The sequence below is a fragment of the Chroicocephalus ridibundus genome, chromosome 1 (assembly GCF_963924245.1).
Source record: "Chroicocephalus ridibundus chromosome 1, bChrRid1.1, whole genome shotgun sequence".
NCBI lineage: Eukaryota > Metazoa > Chordata > Aves > Charadriiformes > Laridae > Chroicocephalus > Chroicocephalus ridibundus.
In genome coordinates, this window is record NC_086284.1 from 23,691,051 (window position 1) to 23,711,066 (window position 20,016).

The 20,016-nt window shown below is 39.5% G+C and overlaps 1 protein-coding gene across 4 annotated transcripts in view; it reads left to right on the top strand.

Annotated features, from left to right (window-relative positions):
• Positions 1–20,016, top strand: part of SGCG (sarcoglycan gamma) — a 141,134-nt gene that overhangs the window by 104,912 nt on the left and 16,206 nt on the right. For all 4 annotated transcript variants that reach the window (XM_063331254.1, XM_063331244.1, XM_063331263.1 and 1 more), the window contains 2 exons: positions 775–894; positions 11,822–11,894. In XM_063331254.1, coding sequence (XP_063187324.1) covers positions 775–894; positions 11,822–11,894 — 193 coding nt within the window. The remainder of the gene's footprint in view (positions 1–774; positions 895–11,821; positions 11,895–20,016) is intronic.

The following is a 20,016-nucleotide window of genomic DNA, read 5'->3' on the forward strand; positions in this document are numbered from 1 at the left end:
ACCATTCCCTGTAATTCTAATTCTGAACATAGATTTAGATGATGATTCTGTCAAACAGACATTCAAACTTAAGTGATGCGAATTTTTAATTGAGCAAGTGGTTAGAAAGGGGAATATTGAAGATTTGATTTATATCCGCTTACCCAGCCAATACGTAAAGACTCTCTTGCACACAATTACTTCAATTTTTGGAGTACCAGATCCAATTGCAAATACTCTCGCAGCCTTTTGAAACTATTCTAAGAACCCAATCAGTAACATTTGTTAGATATGTGGAGCTAAACTGGCATTTGTTATGAAGAGCGGAGGGTCCTGCCCTTACGCGGGATGTTTGTAATTTTAAAGAATTTAAGCCTCCATGATCAAAAGGGATGATGATGCAAAGACTTTGATAACTAGTTTCTATGTTTAAGAAAAAGAAAAAAAGAGATGATAGACTCATACTGATTAAAGCGTCTTAGCAGTTTCAACACCAAGAAGATAGATGTTTGCCTTGATCAATTCGTGAGGGATTTCCTAAATTCTCTGGAAACCCAACTTGAAAGCATGACTCCAGGCACAGTTTTGAACAACAAATTAGATCATGTAAATAGACTTATCCAATTTCAGTATTTACAGGGCCACTATCCTTAGAATAGCTGGGTGCTTCGTGATACTTAATGTACTTAAATGAGTCGCTATATTATTAAGACCACAATTCAAATTATTAGTAATTTATATAGAAAGTTGAAGAAAGCTGATGTAATTATTCCATTATTCTACTGTGCTTTGCAGGTCCTAAAATGGTGGAATTCCACGGTCAGCAATTTCAGATCAACTCAAAGGACGGCAAGCCGCTTTTTACAGTGGATGAAAACGAGGTTGTAATTGGCACAGATAAACTTCGAGTCACAGGTTTGTAACAGTTTGAGAAATGCCCAAATAATAACCACAAGAAAAGCACAATAAAAGTGGCATTTTTAAAATATGTCTTTGGGCGTGAACGCAAGTTCTGGGTTTACCTCCTTAGGAAATAGGAATCTGAAGATAGTCTGACCTTTTTCAATAAATAATCATTAAGAACTCTTAACAGAAAAATAATAACATCTATATATAAATATGTATATATGTTTGCATGTGTGTATTTTATTTTAAAGCCATTAGTGATTGGAGCTGTACTGGTGCATTTTTTTCTGAATTATTTAGCTTTTCCAGAGCACAATGTTAACTGAGGCTGAAAAAATTCTAGATATTCCAGTTTGAGTTGTATTGAGTTTTTATTTGTGAAAACCTTTTAGACTCTGATATTTTTATATGGTTTTATCTTTCAAAGTATTTCTGCTCTGTGTGTAGCACATATGTCACAGGATGGTTTTTGTAGTATATTTAAAATGTCGTCTGTCAAAAGACAAGTTTGTCTTAGGCTATTTCTGCAGCTCACCAGAGTACACATTTTCAAACTAAGATGTCAAAGTTATCACGTGAAAAACTATTTCGTTTCATATGACCCGATAAAGTCAACCTTCATTTTCCAGATGTAAGGTTCCATTAAAACAGGTACATCAAGGTGTGATTTCTCTTTAAGCGGAAGAATCCATCAAAGGAAATACTGAAATTATCCTATAACTTGTTTTCAGTTACGTTTTTAATCTGATTGCAACTGTGGTGGGTTCACCTTAGCTGGAGGCCAGGTGCCCACCAAAACCGCTCTGTCGCTGGACGTGGGAGAGAAAATATAACAAAAGGCTCCTGGGTCGAGGTAAGGGCAGGGAGAGACAGTTCAGTGATTACTGTCACAGGCAAAACAGACTCAACTTGGGGAAATTAGTTTATTATCAATATCAAAATCAGAGTAGGATAATGAGAAAACAATGGGAATGGGGGTTGTGGTCAGTTCATCACACGTCTCTGACACTCCTTCCTCCTCAGGGGGAGGACTCCTCACACTCCTCCCCTGCTCCAGCATCGGGTCCCTCCCACGGGAGACAGTTCTCCACAGTCTCCAATGTGAGTCCTTCCCATGGGCTGCAGTTCTTCATGAACTGCTCCAGTGTGGGCCCTTAGCACGGGGTGCAGTCCTTCAGGAGCAGACTGCTCCAGCGTGGGTCCCCCACGGGGTCACAAGTCCTGCCAGCAAACCTGCTCCAGTGTGGGCTTCTCTCTCTCACGGGTCCACAGGTCCTGCCAGGAGCCTGCTCCAGCACAGGCTTCCCATGCGGTCACAGCCTCCTTCAGGCCAATCCACCTGCTCCAGTGGGGTCCTCCACGGGCTGCCGGTGGATCTCTGCTCCACTGTGGACCTCCATGTCTTCACCACGGGCTGCCAGGGAATCTCTGCTTCAGCGCCTGGAGCACCTCCTCCCCCTCCTTCTTCACTGGCCTTGGGGTCTGCAGAGTTGTTTCTCTCACGTATTCTCACTCCTCTCTTCGGCTGCAGTTGCCCGGGTTTTTTTTCCCCTTCTTAAATATGTTATCCCAGAGCCGCTACCACCATTGCTGGTGGGCTTGGCTTTGGCCAGCAGCGGGTCCATCTTGGAGGCGGCTGGCACTGACTGTCAGACAGGGGGAAGCTTCGAGCAGCTTCTCACAGAAGCCACCTCTGTAGCCCCCCTGCTACCAAAACCCTGCCACGCAAACCCAATACAGCAACTATCATGTTTAACTTTTGATAATTATTGGTCTTCTGAAATCTTGAGGTCTTAATTTGAATGTATATATTCATATTCTTTCACTGTGCACCACTACAAATGTGGTAGTAACTATACAATTAGTGCCTCAAAGACAAACTGAAGTTATAATAAATGTGTTCATAAAATTTGTTTACACCTGAGGGTTTTATCTTAAGGTTTTTTTACTTTTTAACCTAATTGAAATTATAACTTTGCTTAAGAAGGAAACCGTATCAAATAATTATTGTTTGCCCAAGGGATGCTAAACTTTAATAGAAAAGCATGTTTAACAAAGATATGAAAAACTGCATAATTGTTAACTGATTTGGAAAAGGTCTGTCTCTGCTCAAAGTAAGTAAAAATCATTCACACGAGTTGAAATTGTTATGCTGAAACATGTATTCTGACTTGTCCAATATTAATCTTTACACTGCAAGGATAATAGTTTACTTTAACAGATATCGTAGGAAGACACATTGCCTGTTTCTTTTTTACGCTGTAGTACAATTCAAAAGCAAATCCATTAAAGTCAGTGAGGTTATTTCACTGTAAAATTATATAAGTGAGAGGAGATTCATGCCTACTTTGCTTCAAATTAATTTATTAAAATTGTGATTTAAATGATACTATTAGCATGAAGGATAAATTAGTAATACTTTGCGTACTGAGATAATTTTTTAAACATTTTAGATAGAGAACAAGATCAATGTGAAATAAATTTTGAAAAGTTCATACCATAAGAAACAGACTATCTCAGGCTTAAAATACACAATGAACATTTTGCAGTTTTTTATGTACAATATAGTGAACTATTTGATCTTACTTCTCCTTATTTATGTGAATTCTGAAAAGCTCAGTAACAATTTGTAAGAAAACTTGACAGTTTTCAAGTAAAATATAATACAGTAAAGTGCAAATGTCTGCGATTTATGGTATTTCAGGAAAATTTAAAAGTCTAAGAATAAGCTAATCCAACCCAATACCTCAGGAATTGTCATTTTCCAACAATTCGGTATGTTAGAATACTGTCATATCTCATAACTCATCCTATTGCAGTTCAGACCTTTTCTGGCCCATGTGGTAGAATAAAATTGTGGCAGACCCTCTCCCTGTTTTCCTAAGAAGAGCAAATGCCTGGGGAAAGCCACGATCAGCTAAGTGTCTCAGATAGCCCACAGGGTCACAGATGGGTCTAGATGCCCACCCACGTTCAGACAACTGGGTTGAATGCCCCATCAATGCAGCCTAGAGCATGATTCATCTCACCTTGAAGGAGACACCTAGTTCGGGCACGCAGAGAGCTTTTCTGCTGACCAGACGCGGTTGTCTGCTTTAGGATGAGCTCAATGGCTCACTCAGCTCCCTTGAACATAGTGGCTGAGTTCACATGCTTAAACATAAGCATCCAGCAGTGTTTGAAACACCTTAGGCTACGTGAGACACTGCGTGGTATCACTGTACCTGCAGGAGACACTTCCTTTGATTGTGGCAGCTGGAGGCCAGGCAGGGTGTACAAAGGTATTTTAGATGACAGTAGGTACATACAATTAGGCAACTAAATTGTGCCTCTTGCTCATCTGTGACACCTACATCATAGATGCTTAAATCTAAATCTGTGAAAATTAAGTTCAGCTTAACCTTTCATGACTATTAATGCTGCCTGAAGGAGCCTGTACTCCAGGCACATCTTCTCTAATATTATTTCAGTAATGGCCTGCATCTTTCGCAGACAGTTATTGTGCTGCTACAGAGGTATCGAGCATCAGCGTTTTGTTCTGGTAGGGTTTTATACGTTCACTTGGCATTGACGACAGTCAAGCCCACCTTGTAACAGTATATTGGCTGGCAAAGAGCCGATTGCTTTATAACTAACAACATTGCCATGGCAGAAGGAGTGAAATCACAGCACTGGCTGGAAACAAAGATCTTCTGGACAAATGACTAGAGTCCATGGACACAGGACTCCTGTTTTTCCACTCCCTTGCCTGCTCTGCAAACTTGCCAACTAGAAGCCTGTCCATAGAAGGGAGAAAACAGGCTCAAGTAAATAAAATTACATACGATAGAAAAATAATTATCATTCAGCAGTTATAAAATGATCTCAACTACTGCACAAAAGAACTTTTTAACAAGTTCAAATAATAATTTACGTATCATGACTGTTGTATCGGGTAATATTTTGGTGATTAATAGATAAGTAATTAATAGAAGGCGGTTGCTTACCCTCCACTCTTCTTGAAGAAAAGCTGGCAAGGCAGAGGGGATCAGTACCTTTATGGAGAAGCGTATTATATCACCCTTTCTCCAGGTTACTACTTATCCTTCTTCTTCCTTGTCTTTCATAATACCTTAAAGTATTTGCTGAGTATTGTCGGTGATTTTCTAGTGCTCTGTTCTATGGAAAGGTTTTTTGAGTTTGAGTAGCTAACGCTGAAGTGCAATGTGAAGATGTGTGTTTAATTTAAACACTTCTGCTCAGAAGGTAAGTTAAGTAGGAGACAGTTTGAGGATATGAATAAACATTCTGTTAGACTTTGAAGAGGCAGATATCCTTGCTTGATAGTGTGTGTGGGGGTGTTAATGAAACTTGCTGACTTTGATCCTCTAATATCTTGATCTTGTGTAATTAAGGATTAAATTATGCTATATTCATAAACAATAGTCTACAGAATAGTAAATAGGGTAATATTCATACCATAAATAATGTTATTTCTTCACAGTTTAAAAGATAAAGTAGGTAATGAAGACAAGAAATCAATTTAGGGCCATTTTAAAAAAAAAATTGCCTGGAGATTATTTTTTTTCTTTTGTTGTCATACTCTTCAAACTTAATGCTGTTTGATGACGAAGTTTTCTCACAGGAAGGCAAGGTTGCCTGTTTAGAGGTGACAGCTCTAGAGTATGTAAATAAGCCTTTTCATTCCCTTTTACACCACCCCCACCCCCCATGCTACCATTAACACTGTTGTTTCCAGTTGGCTTGCTTCCATTAGCCCCTATTTCCATGCCAGCAATACTATCTCTGTCTCCACCGACCTGTCTTTCAGAGCAGGGTGCCCGTTGTAGGAAGCGGGAGGCCTAGGCTGAATTCCCCCCTCGGCCCAGGAGAAGTCACTCCTGCAGTCCCACCTCCCAGGACAGTGCTGTGTAACGCCACACAACATGTTGGGTGCCCAGCGTGAGGGGACAGCTGGGAGCAAGCACGCTTCATGTCTGCCAGCAAAGTGAAGGTCCACCGCTGGCTGGGTGCTCCCTCGTTTCTTCCTCTGCCGTGGTTCACCTTCGAAAAGAGAAGCAGAGGGTGAGATGCACAGAGCTGTTCACTGCTAAGCATGGGCTTCAGTCTCCTCCAGTGAGGAGGGAATGCTCCAATGGCAGTGGTGTCTTATAAAGGCATTCAGAAAGATGATTTTTAATTAAAATGCTGTAATTCCTGGGTTTTAACGCTGACTCTGGTAGCAATACACTTGAGCTCCCCTGGGGATTTTGGTCTCTCTCTGCTCTCTCTGCCTTGTTTCTGAGACAAAGTGATGTGTAGTCAGAGACCTGCCATCCTGGACCAAGAGACCGGAGCAGATCCCTAAAACGAGCATCTGCTTCGTTTCAAACACGGCTTCAGCGCCCGTGATTGCACTCAGGCCTCACAAATCTCTCTGTGTATAGATGTTCACTCCCCTCCTCCAGTTGATTTTAGCAGACTCCTCTTGCTGACATCTCTCTGTGTGTATCTGGTCATCTTTAACACAAAGTCCAAACCTCGATAGGAATGTAAAAGTTGGACTAGGAGAGGCATCTGATTTATCAGCTCACATCCCTTTCATAGACAAGTAGGTCATATAATTTCTTTTATAATCTTATCAAGATACACCTCAAATGCAAACACACTATTCATTTTTATATCACCAAGTGTGAAATTATGTCTAAAAGGTGCTGTAGGAGAAACATAAAAGGCTGTATATAAAGAGGTGCCAGGGTGAAACGAGGAAAGCCTGTGAGACACAAGAGTTGCCTCCGCTGCCATGAGCTCTTCCTTCCTTGTGCCTTGCAGCTCTGCACATCCCATAGCAAGACATCGTGAGGGCACTTTTGGCATGTGGCATCCCGGCAGCCTGACGGCCCTCTCATGAGCAAGCTGCAGAGCTGGTTTTGGGGTGCTCAAGACTCGGTAGGGTATTCCAAACTTTAGTTAGAAGAGAAGAAGATTTCTGACTACTAAAGTTTAGGAATGTTGTCAAAGCAAAGCCATCAGGATCAGAAAATATTACTAGACAAGTTAGTTTGAGCTTAAATAATTGAGAAGGGAGCTTCTGCCTAGAGAGGTACTAAACCTGGATGACCTGATAAAGTCATATTTGCAAAATAATTGAGATATCCCTTTATCAGTGACTTGTCCTTTTCATTCCTATCGCCTCTTTCCCACTGTCTGTGTCATCTGACATCATTAGTAATTACCTTTTTTCTTCCAAGTCCATGATAAAATGTTACATCGCATTTGGCACCACTAGTAACACGTCCCCTCACTCATAGTTCTCTGTTTGCTGTTATGTTTTAAAACCTATCAGTCAATTTTAATGCATATAATGCTTTCCAGGCTGATTTGTGTTGCTCTAATCTCTTAATCAAAATGTGATGTGATATCAAAGTAAATGTCTATGGAGTTTTATTACACCCATACTATTACCTTTATCAGCCAAGCTTGTCGTCTCATTTTCAATTCGAAGCTATAAATGTATTCATACTCAGTGCTATACTGCATACAAAAAAGGCGGAAGAAGAGCAGAAGATGGTGTTTAATTACTCTGCTAGAGGACCTTAGTATTTTGTGCTTGCCTTTCATATTCTGGTACCTGAGTTTCTGGACTTTCACCTGAGTGCGAGTGAGTAGGTGAGAAAGAGCGCAACTGAATTTCTCATGGTTTTCCCTGAAGCCATTGGTACAGATACTTACAACTTTTAATGCCACTTTTAATCCATTTTGGAACTAAAAATCAATAATGATGAGCTATAGTGATTGTATGGATTTCTAAAGGTGACAGCGGAATTATATGAAAATCAGGCAGAGCACAGAGCAGAGCTTTTCCAGGTTCGTTTTTCAGGTGATGTCTAATGTGGAGACAGAATTCACCAGCTGAGTTTGAGAGACACATCTTTTCCTTTTGAAGTCATGATTTATTGTGTTGCAGTAGCAGATAATACGGTGTGTTCGTGTTGTTAAACTACTAGGCTCCACTTACGTTTTATTACTCTGATTATTACTTTGATAGCTAGATATGCTTTTTCATGATTCTATGACTAGCCATTAATGTTACTTTTGCAAAATATTAATAGAAGTGCTGATTTCCTTGCCTGATCTTTCTAATAATTGAAACTATATGGTTTACAGCAAGTGGACTAAATTAAAAAAATAATAATAATTTTTTTTTTACACATGGCCGTAGCAGGAAAAATCTATAAAAATGCAATCATAAGACTAGATTTTTAATAGCAGTAAAACAGTGTCATACCATTAGGTTCCGTGCAGCTGCTCCAGCGTGCACTGGCTGTTTTAGTGCTTTCACTCTGAGGACCACATCTGCAGTAACGATGCACTATAACACGCGAACACTTAAGGTGCTTTACAAATGTGCCACTCAGAATACCTCACTGGAATAGAAGCTCTTCAAGAACAGGCTGGAAAGGCGAGGGGGGAGTTGCCCTTTATGTGGGAGAGCAGCGGGAATGCCCGGTGCTCGGCCTCGGGATGGATGAGGAGCGGATACCACCGACCACCTGATTGGGAAGAAGCAGACGAGGCCTTCTTCAGACAACGGGAAGAAGCCAGATGATAATTGATATGTCTTTCTGTCCAGAATGGCAGTGTTACCAAACACTTGGCTTTTCCTACAGACCTTAAAACCAGATGGAAATGGAGCTTTTATCCAGAAACTGTGCCAATATCCTCGCTATGTGACGCTGTTATTTAGATATCAAGAAATTCGCACAAAGTTGAACTCTACCACCATGGCCGTTGCATGCTAGGATGTGCAGCAGTGTAGCAAGACATGAAATTTCAAACTGTGCACTTCCATACAATTGGCATTATAAGAAGCTATGTGGCTTATCTAAGAGTGGGAATTCACTTGTATCATGTCTTCATTACACCTCATCCTGTGACACAGGACAGTTAAGCTGGTACTGAAAATTGCTGAAAAAATTTAACAACTGTCTAATGGAAAAGGAAATGGATTCCAAACTATACTCAAGTGGAAGAATACACCATATAATGTATGTTGGTATGGTAGACGCCTGCATGAGTAAGAAAAAGGAAGGGGAAAATAAACGAAATTAAAAAATGCCTTCCAAAGTTATCAAGCCAAAATAGGCATCTGCAACAGCATTTTGTTCAGTCAGGACTGCACTTTTGCTGCAGATCTGATGGTTCTGGGAGCTCTCGCGTCCTACTGGTTTATACCATGGAGGAGTCAGGGAGTGAATACAGTGGATTCCTTTTGGGTGAAACCGAACTGAGAAATGGGCTCTAAGAATGCATTTGCTTCATCAAAATAGCAAATATGTTTTAAGCCCACAGGATGAGACTAGAATTGGTCCAAAGTGAAATCCCCTAAATCTGCATAGTATGAGCAGCAGATCTTTAGCACCAAGTGTATCACTCTATAAATCCACCCTTTTCAGGTCACACTGCCTCCTGATGTAGACATACCTAAAGACTTCCCAGAACTACAGTTGGAAGACATTAAGATCAAGCTATCTTCCCTCATAAATAATGTATTTGGAGCTCATTCAAAGTTACTGACAAGATAAGTCTTTTGTTAGCACGGGAAGTGTAGTGACAGTATATATTTCACTGAAATTACAACTCATTCACTGTAATCCAAGATGAAAATCTGAGTGAGGAAAACAGCGAAATGCTTGCTTTGCTAAGAATTGTCATGTAGGACGTAGTGGAATGAAGGACAGTGAGGCATCGTGATACATTCTCAGAGGAACACAGTGTCAGAAGAATCACATTTGAGAAAAACTTGAATTCATTGCCACATCTAGCTGGCAAGTAAACTACATCAGAATTTTTGACAGCTCAGCATATTGCTGCAAAATACTCTTGTTGTACCAAATCAGCATTTTCCAATGAACTTCTTTCATTCCTTAGGGTTTTTTCTTCATCATCTCTAATGTGTAAGGTTGTCACCTTGTAACACCCACCAGCACAAATACAAGAACAGGAGAATAATTAACTATGTCAGGCCAGCAATTGAGTTTTGTCTTGCAAAATAATCTTACTGCTAATGAAGAAGGATTAAAGTCCTGTCTGAATTAATGAATTTTGTATTTTCCAGTTTTATATTCATGGCGGCTAGCAGATTCCAGAAAGACTCATCTATTTAAATTGATGAGGAGGGTATCAACAGCTAAACAAAATTTAAACAGAAGCTTAGAAAGCCATGCTTCCTTGAAGTGGTGAAGTGATTCAGTATGTCAAGTCTTATATTTTGTGCACTTCTCTTCCATACATCTAAGGAGATTTCATTCTAAGGAACAATGATTTCAGCTAGAGCTTTTCTCGGAAAGCAGCAAGTTTCATGCTTTCTTAGGATATCCGGAGAACTTTCCCCCAGCCCTCATGAAGTGACAAGTGTTCCCATCAGCTGGCTCCGTGATGTGTTCATTTTTAGTGGTATCTCTTGATCTGCCTTTTTTTCCTTTTCATGATCTCTGTTGTGCCCCCCCCAATATTTATTTTCCTTTTATACCACATCTAACACTGCATCTATACCATCTGCACCATAACTTTCTAATCATCCATTTCCCCTTGTCTTTCCTTCCCTCTCCCTGATTCTATCTGTACTTTCACTTTTTCATCCCAATATCATCAGGTCTTCCAGACAGAACACAGTAAAAAGCAGTTTTCTTTTGTTTCCACCTATATTTGTATTTAATATGTTAACTATGCTAATATTAATATTTAAATAAGCATGCGCATGCGTGCATGCTCAGGAGGGCTCTTAAGAGTTTGCTTCTCTAGATGGAGTCCAAAGCCCCGACTTAAGGCTTTCTGCAGCCCAGAATTCTTTCCTGAGGGTAACTGCATTCTTTTTTCATTCTAAGAGCAGCCAGAAAAGCCATGTTGAGTAATATCCTAGCTACTAAAATATATCGCCTTGTTACATAGTTACCCGAAAAGTGCTTAGATATGTGAATCCTCTAAAGTGAAGATGTTCACTCAACCTAAGGCCTCCCTAGTTTTGGATGAGTACCTTCACAAAGCCAAGGAACAGAAGGTGAGAAGCTCCACCCCTGCTGCAGTTGATGGTGTTTAGCTGCTTTTTTGCTGCTCAAAAAGAGGGCTCAGGCTGAGAGGCTTTTGTACTACTTCAGCTAGCTTCTTGACCCCAGTGAAGCTTGGTCAGGAGAGGGTCGCTGAGCTGGTGATGCTGCAATGACGCTAGTCCTCAGGAGAACAGAAATGGAGGCGCTTGGAGAACTTTGAGGTCCAAGAGGGAGGCTCCTGGTGAGGTTGGGTGCCCTTCCTATTGTGGGGACAGTTTGGAGCTTGTAGTTTTGGTCAAGTTCTTTTGGTAGGGCTTATCTTTAGTGCTGAAAATAGAAAGATGTGCTGTTTCTTTCCTGTTAGGACGAAACTACTCTTATTTCAAGAGGTAAACTATCTGATCCCATAGTCATTGCCATTTTATGTGCATAAATATGATTTTATTTTCAGCAAGTCTGCCTAAAACTAGAGGGAAATCTTTGATGAAGCTACGTGCCAGATTTTGTGCTATGAATATAATACCCTGAAATAAATACGATTATGCGTCTGTAATATTTGCAAAGGTTTTGAGGGATTTTCACTATCTCTATGAACTGTAATAGAAGTTACATTGTAAAAATCGTATTTTCTTATTTTGTGGTCCCAAGTAGTTTAAAATTTCTCTGTCTTCAGACTTGTTAGGTTTTGTTTTAAGAAATTACACCTGTACTTTTACCAATGTCGTGTTGTTCCGATCAATACTGTAATAGTAAAACTGTATCTGTATTTTAATTGTCTCATTAATTGTTAATATATGGTTTTGTATCTTAATTTCTGGTATCAAAGTGGCCATATAAATCACTGTTGCTATTTATTTTTTTTTACATTTGAACTTTTACAATATGGTATTTTTCTTTTTTTTTTTCAGGGCCTGAAGGAGCACTTTTTGAACACTCTGTAGAAACACCACTTGTGAAGGCAGAAGCTTTTAAACAGCTTAGGTAAGAACTTATACATAAAAAACTTAAATCTAATAAGCAAATGTTATTTGCTATATAGATATTAACATTTTGCTGAACAAGGGAATTTCATCAGCGTTTCCAGAACTGCTAATAACCTGGTTTTTCTATTTTATGTGACATTGTTTTGAAGGAAAACTATACGTTGTTCTGCAATTTTGAAATATATTATGAATGACTTATTGCCATTGGTTAATATTTAAGGCGACATAAAATATTGTGGAAAGTTTTTCTGCAAACTTATGTTTGTCAATTTTGAAACACTTAAGTATGACCTTTTCTGCAATAGAAGTCGCTTGTCTGCAGTAGGTCATCAGCCTATTCTTAGACAAGATTTTTAGAAATTAGTATCAATCTGAGGAAACAGACTAATAAGAAAAGTTTGGAAATGTGCAAAGCTCTGTATAACTAAAAAGCAGTTTGGTGGAAGAAAATCATTATAAAGTACCTTGTATGTTTCAGAGCCCCTTAACTCTGGGATAGCATTTCTTTGTGCACTATTCTACGTAACTTTGAGTATCCAAAATTAGTTTATAGTATGTTGGTTATGGTGAGATAATAAACTCAGTTCATGTTCTGTTCATGAACATGTTGTTTCATTTTATGAGCCAGTTCAAAGTAAGATTTGAAGTGAAAGAGGATCTCTTTAACAATTATACTTCTGTCCTTTCATACCTTGGCAGTCTGCTATGTTCTGTCATAATTTCTTCTTAGTGTTTCTTTTCCAATAGGGATGACTATTAGGGAGTAGCGGAAGATGATTAAAGCTTTCAAGAACACTGTCTGGTTCTTGGTGACTGAATTTTCAAATTGAAAATGGCAAATGAGAGGGAGACTATTAAGATACTTCTTTTAATTTTCTCCTTTATATTTAAAATTTAATCACAGTGAGATACCTTGTGCTTGCATTTGAAGATAGAATGAGCTCAAGACATTAGTTTTTACATATTGATCTCCACTTTCAAAAATATGTTTCTTCTACTACGGTAGAATTTGGATGTGACAGACTTTGACCAATACGTAGGATTCCGCATTGTAGCGAACGTTGTCTGGTTTTGGAGGGAGTGGGTTCATTATGTTGTAGATTTGTCATTTCCTGTGATTATCTCAATTTTGATAAGTAGGACATCGAATTTTGTAGTTACAAAGCCAAGAAGCTCTCTGCAAATTTTAATTGGATGCATATCAATTATTTTCTGTGGTGGTTACTTTGCTTCAAATGTATCATCAATTAATAATATTTTAATAGGCTTAAAGCTAATAGTTTTATCCTGCAGCCGTTATGCTAAGTTACATTTTAAGTTCTTATCTGCACTTTGTTTAAAAACAATTACACTGTTCTGGACTACATACAACTGTTGTTATTATAAAATTTTCATCTGTTCTTGAAATAGGATGTCATTTGAAGGAAATCATTGAGATGAATTCCAAGTGTTTGTAAAGTTCTTCTGCGTGGATAAGTTTACCTCGTGGCTTATCTCTTTCTGATTTTCACCATGTCAACTATAAGCACGTGTTTCAATCTAGAATGTTGCTTTGTGTTAGCAGAGGTCGAGTGTAACAGTTAAAATCCCATTCGGTTCTGTCTGAAACCCCGTAAGTTCTGTCTTACAATAGTAGAAACTACAGATTCTTCCAGAACTTACAGAAGTTACGCTAATACTTATCACAATGTCAAGGAAGTACCTATATGGGTCGTCAACACTGACACTTGTGACTGACATTAATATCTGACATAAATCTAGAGCTGCTGAACAGCTGTGCTAGAAACCAAGTTAGCTTAACCCTAAGAAAGATGCTGAACATCAGGGCATGAAGCTGTGCAACGAATACATCGCTCACTCGTGTCCTGGCTGGCTCAGAAGACCCGAAGCTTGCCCAGAGCAGTTCGAAACGCCTCATTCCTTTTACATGGTGGTGGGCTTTTTTTTGTTTTTTTTTTTTTTTGCTGTCTTTACCACCCGTAATCACTGTCGAGTCTGGAAGCAGAGATGGCAGTGATTCCATGGAGGGCTTCTGGGGGGGATCGAGAAGCAAATGCAGTCTGCAGCGCAGATGCGAAGTTAAGATGTAAACAGAGAAGAGCAATTTACAAGGCTCATACTGGGAAAAGGTTATTTTCAAGGGTAACCTTAAACGCCAGCGTAAACAAAACTGTGCATTCTGGTGTGAAGGGGCGGAGACAAGTTTACCAGTGAATGGCAATTTTGTAATGCTTTATAAATATTCTGTTTCATTCCGTGCTGTTAAATGTAGGAAGCTACCTGATGGAAAGCACGTCAGTATGAAAATTTAAAATGCAATTTTAAGTTTTGCGTTTCTGTTTTAAATTTGAATATGCTTCCTTTCCAGATTAAGGAAGTGAGTATCAAGTTATAGGTAGTATAACCTATTTGCTCACCTCAAGCCTTAGCTCCACGCTTTCACCATCTATTTATCTTCTGCTGTTTTTCCTTCAGGGGTTGTGCTGTGCCATGGGAGTGTGACACGCTGGGTGAATGCGATATAAAGTGCCACGGCATGCAGCCTCAAATATAGGGACGACCGCTTCAAGAAAACCCATCCGCTTCCAGTGTAGTTGTGCGTTTCAAGGGGCTGACTGGAAAGCTGTTCATGCTCATCGCTTTTCAGCTTGTGTCATACTAACGGTGGCCACGTTCCTTCCCTGTCATTCAGATCTAGGGCAGTATCACAAACAAAGCTGACACAAATGGCCCTCTGAATTACACATTCTGCTGGCTTTCCTGTCCAAATGCCGCTTTTCAGGATAGACTGCTTTTCTGGAAACAGAGAGATAAGTGTCTTAGAACGTGTCCTTTTATAGCCAAGTAACGGAGACAGAGCAATGCAATTATACTGTGGTCAGTAACTGTCTTTCCATCCTGTGATTTGAAGGAAACACATAGAGGCCTTTTTCAGTCTGATAGGTTGAATTCCTGACTCGCCCATAAGGAAAAGAAGATGTGCTTGCACTTACTTCCAACTGGTAGGAAGAATTAGAATAACAAAAATCTGCATTTCAAAATTGAAGCATTCCTAAGTTTAAAATAACACTGCCGACTTTTGAATTCCTTTCCTGGAATTCTTATCTCTACATAAGGTACCTAGTTTCCATTTACCAACTTTGTTAAGACATTAAGACGTAGCGGAGACACAAAAACAGGGTCTCACATGTAATGAGTGTCCGACAAACATCTCAGTGGCGTGGTTACAGGCAACAGGAAGACTTGGCTATATCCAGAAAATATCCCCCTCAGACAAACGCCACTGAGGAGGTACCTGGTTAAAATTAGCCAATTGTAATTTGTGAGAACAGAAATATGTCTGGACTCCTACTTCTCTCTGCAGTCTAGTTGCCTGGTATAGTCAAGTGCCGACACAGCTTCCAGGTGCAGGAGTGCTGCTTTGACAGCAAGGCCCTATCTATTGGGAGATGTCTCCTTTCCTTGGGCTGAATCTGTTCTTCTGTATGGTCGTGGGACCACAGGAGAGCAAGCAAGAGGAAGCACAGGTTATTCTTGTGTTTAGGGCCTTCTGCCAAGAACAGGAGGAGACCAGTGGTTTGTAGTTATAATTTAAAGCATAATCCTGGAAGAAGAACGAGGTGACTGTCCTGACCACTAGATTATCTCCTCTTTATTTGTTCTGTTTCTTGACGGATTACTTGGTTGTGCAAAGACTGACATTCAACCCAGGGTTGGCCATAATCCAGCTCTTTACTCCCACCAAGCTGTTTTATAGTCTGGTAAACAGAGGTACCAGATAGAAGTTTCATTCCCCTCACGATGAGGAAGGAATTGAACTGATGCTTCATAATCCTTGCTGAATAGCAAAATCAATAGGATTGTATTATATGTAGTATAACATTATATATATTATAATATATTTTTAGATATTATTTAGAATATTATAAAAGTATGGAAAGTGTTATCTCTTCCGTGGTTTTCCATAAAAGTGGCCACAGCCCTTGTGCTTTGGTGTGTATTTGGCATGTTGAGAACTTGCCTCAATCAGGTCTCCTGGGGCTTCTGTGGACTTTAGTTCTTACTGGATCACAGCAAAGTTCTAATGGAAACCAGGTACCTTGCTTTCCAAAAGAAGGAATTTAAACAGAAATATAGAAGCCTGTGTTCAGATACGTAACTTGTGACCCAAAATGTAGGTGGGAAATACATAACTAAGCAACTACTGGAATGAGCTGCTGTAGACAGAGACGTTTTTAGCAATTCCCTAGAAGCCAGCTTCTCCCCAGGTTCCATGTTAGGTACTGGAAGTAGCCTCTTCGCTCTTCCGATATTATCCAGAGTTTCACGCCAGCACACACACCCTTTTATCCCCAGTTAGCAAATAACGCTCTCTTTGTGAAAAAAATACTGTCTCAGTTTAGACGTTTTTCCAGTCTGATGCTAACATATTTTTCTGATAGCTTACAGCACCTCAGAATATTATTTAGCATATTATTCTATTCCCCCTACATTTCATATCCTTGAATAACACGTAATTCAGACATAGTTTTGTCATTTTGATACCGTTCGCTTCTTGTGATCTACACGCCTTGCGGTTTTCTAAGGGAAAACAATGGATCAGCAAAGCCGTGTAAATCTCAAAACAATGTTTCTGAACTGAGCGCTTGTAGCTCCCGAAGTAATGGAAATGTGCTTACAGAAGTGACGTCCTACCATTTATTAACTAACTGTATACTATGCATAATGAATATACTGCTCATGGTAGTAGCTTTGTTCTTGTGTTTGCCATAAGTGGATGTCTGACAGCCAGCAACTGTGTCTTCTGAGCACAAATCCCATGGGAAATCACTTTTAGTGCAGTCAGTTTGTGGTATTTTGCCAGTTCTTCAACTGAGGGGTTTACATCCAAGTTCAAAAGTGACCCGCGTCATTCCACCCTTCTTGCATTTGAAAAGCACTATAGCAGGATGGTGTCGCTATTCCAGGCAGTCAACATTTGTCAGACTATGATTATAAATATACATATATATAATGTTATCATTTAAAATATTATTTAATAGCTTATGTGGGTATACTCTGAAAAGATTTCAGTATTTCCCAGGGCAAGAGACGTATTTTAGACAAATGTATAATATCAGCATTGACTAAAACTTTATAATATATAATTTAAGAAGCATTGCTTTATATTTTAATGAAATACTTATGTCCAACACTCAAAAGCATCAAAATATATATTTACTAGCTTGTGACTTACGTGTTGTAGAATATTGATAGTTTCAGGGCATAATTATACACCTTCGAGGTATTTGGTTAAGGCAAATTACGGTGCTGATGGGTTGCTGGTAGATCTCCCTATCTGTATATTCAGAATAAATATGTCCCCTTTAATTTTGGCTTTTGTTCTGTGGTATCCACTAGCTCCACTTTTCTTATGGCTTTTACTTCTCTCTGACTCTTTATGAAAAGGCTTGCTTTTATCCTTTCCATTCCCCATTCACCATATGACTTCCTTTTGCACTCAAAGTGTAGATTTGCGAGGGTAAGCTGTATAAGACGACAGAGAGAAAGGCTGGAAACTGAAGTTGTGGGGTTTTATGCATGTACGAGTAAGAATTACGAATGAAATCTAGAAGGAGATGTATAGAAGCCAAGCAGGGTAAAAACATTTGCTAAATCATTGCTTAATCATGTTTGTAATAATAATGCTTACATGCTAATTGCCTAAAAAAACCATCTGACTAATTGAAGTACAGTGATTTTTATTTGCATTCATTATGCAAATCAAAAGCCCAGTCAGTCAGAAGAGAATGAAGTACGTAATGGCAAAGTAAGCCTGCGGTTAGGATTCAGTTTTTGTAAAGCATCTCTGCTCCCTGACTAGTGAGATATTTCTACTGCAATGTAATTTTATGAGCACTGGTATTAATTTTATATAAATTTGCATTCTTATACTTTACTGCATTCAGGTTAACTAAGAACACCATCAAATACTTCTTTTGGGAGCTTAAAGAATTTCTTTCTATTCATTTGATGAACCCAAATCTATGAAAAGGTATAGTTTAAAAGCATTGGATGGTACAGGACATCATGTTTATCAACTTTTCAGAAACGTTTATGACTCGGATATTTAAAAATACCTTATTAGCAAATGTTTGGGTACTACTTCCCATCTAGTCTTCTTTTAAGCAGGGGTTTTTCATGAAAATATTAATCTTAAAGTGAAAAGAATTTTCCAAGTACAATCTGTTTTCTCCATCTTGTGTTGCTAGCTATTTGTGTGCACCCGTATTCTTGTTCATTGCAATTTAGTTTACAAACTACAGTGCTTCACCTGCAGGGCTTATATACCATTGAATGTGTGTGGACCCTGCAACCTTGGGAGATAGATTGACCTCTACTTATTAGATCTTCTTTAATTCTGAGTCTGCAGAGGGACTCTGTCCTGCTCTCACAGAAGATGTTTCCCTCCTGAGGTAGGAGGGGCGTTTGGTGACCGGTGGGAACAGAGCCTCAGCTCTCCCTGGGAGCCCATACTGGCAGTCAGAGCTGCTCTCCGGAGCACCTACAACATGTTAGTGTTTCGAAGGACTGCTGGCCTCTGAAACCCGTGAGTGAGCGGTAGATGTCTCAGTAACAGCAGGAGAGGAAATCCGTGCACCGATGTTAGTAGCCTTTTTGCCAGGCAAGATCTCCCTGAGAACGCATGCCGGGTTTCTGCCCACCATCATCAGTGGCTTTCCCTTAAGCCGGTCAGGTGGCTGATGTTCTTCCTAAAGCCTCAGGTTTTCAGAGATGTAGCTTAACACATTAAAATCTATAGGAGTTGTTTCTACTTCTTGTATGGGACAAAGCCATTTACGTGTTTTGCATAGCTGCTTATGTCAGTAGTGCAAAGGTGTAATGGTTTCTACACCTGCGCTGCTGAACTGAGTACTTGACAATGTCAGACTGCTCGGTGAGATTGCTAAAGTGAACTTGTCGTCGGTGATTACAGGATACTCCACCAGAGCGCAAGCTACCGTGAAATTTTCATTAATGATTGTCGCAGTTATAGACACCTTGCAGATGACCACCTGGAGCTCTATTTGGAAGTCTGTGATTGTGCTGTCACTGGCCTAAGGCATAATGTTGAGCTGGGTAGAGCATCCTTTACATTATCTTTCACCTACATAACTGTCTGCACATGTGTCAAGGGAGCTGGGGGGGGAGACATGGAAGAGGAGGAGTCACCCACCATAAGGTTGTGCACGTGGCAAACACTGGAAGAAGAAAGGGAAGCATTTCTAATAACAGTGATTCTTCCGAGATATATTGTACGTGTGCGCGGTCACTACTCGTGCTCTTTCCCCTCTCCCTCAGCCCATGTGTGCAGCTGTGATACAACACTTCAGTTGTGAGGAACCGGAAGAGAGCGCGGTGCGTTCAGCCACTGTACTAATGGATCACAAGAGGGGAAGGGGATGACCTGCTTGTCAGCAAAGACCTCTTCGCTTGAGTGTTTCTTTTCATGCAGAACAAATGGACAGTATGAGCAGCATGTACTGAAGAATTTCGGTTACTTGAAATCTTTCTATATGCTTCTGCATATTAAAGAAAAAATTTGCTTGAGGTATATAAAAGAAAGGCGTAGAAATTTCTTCCACCTGGAAGATAATTTTATGAAAACAAAGACTCATAATAAAAATACTAACCAGATTTTTACAACAGTGATGCAAAAAGTGTTATTATATGAGAGTAAAATTTTATAATACGCTAAGTTGTTTTAAAATATCATTAAAGTAATTTGAAATAGATAGCTATGCTGGAAACATCTGTGATGTGCCAGATTCAATCCCATTCACTGGGGCCTTGGCCATTTTTAATTACCTGGAGAGTCAGCACATCATAAAATTGAGGTCATCACAGAGACCTCTTTTGAATTAGCTCTGCTTACAACTCTTTATCACAACTGTCAGTCTTGAGAGAAACTTCTATTTTAATCATATCTCAGTTCTGATCTTTAGTCTTAATTCCTTCAACAAGTCTGCGTTGAGTGACGGTGGACAAAGAGGCAAAAACGCCGCAACATTTAAGATGGATGGAGAATTAGTAAACGAATAACTACACTGTAATAATCACATCTGTTATGTTTTTGAATA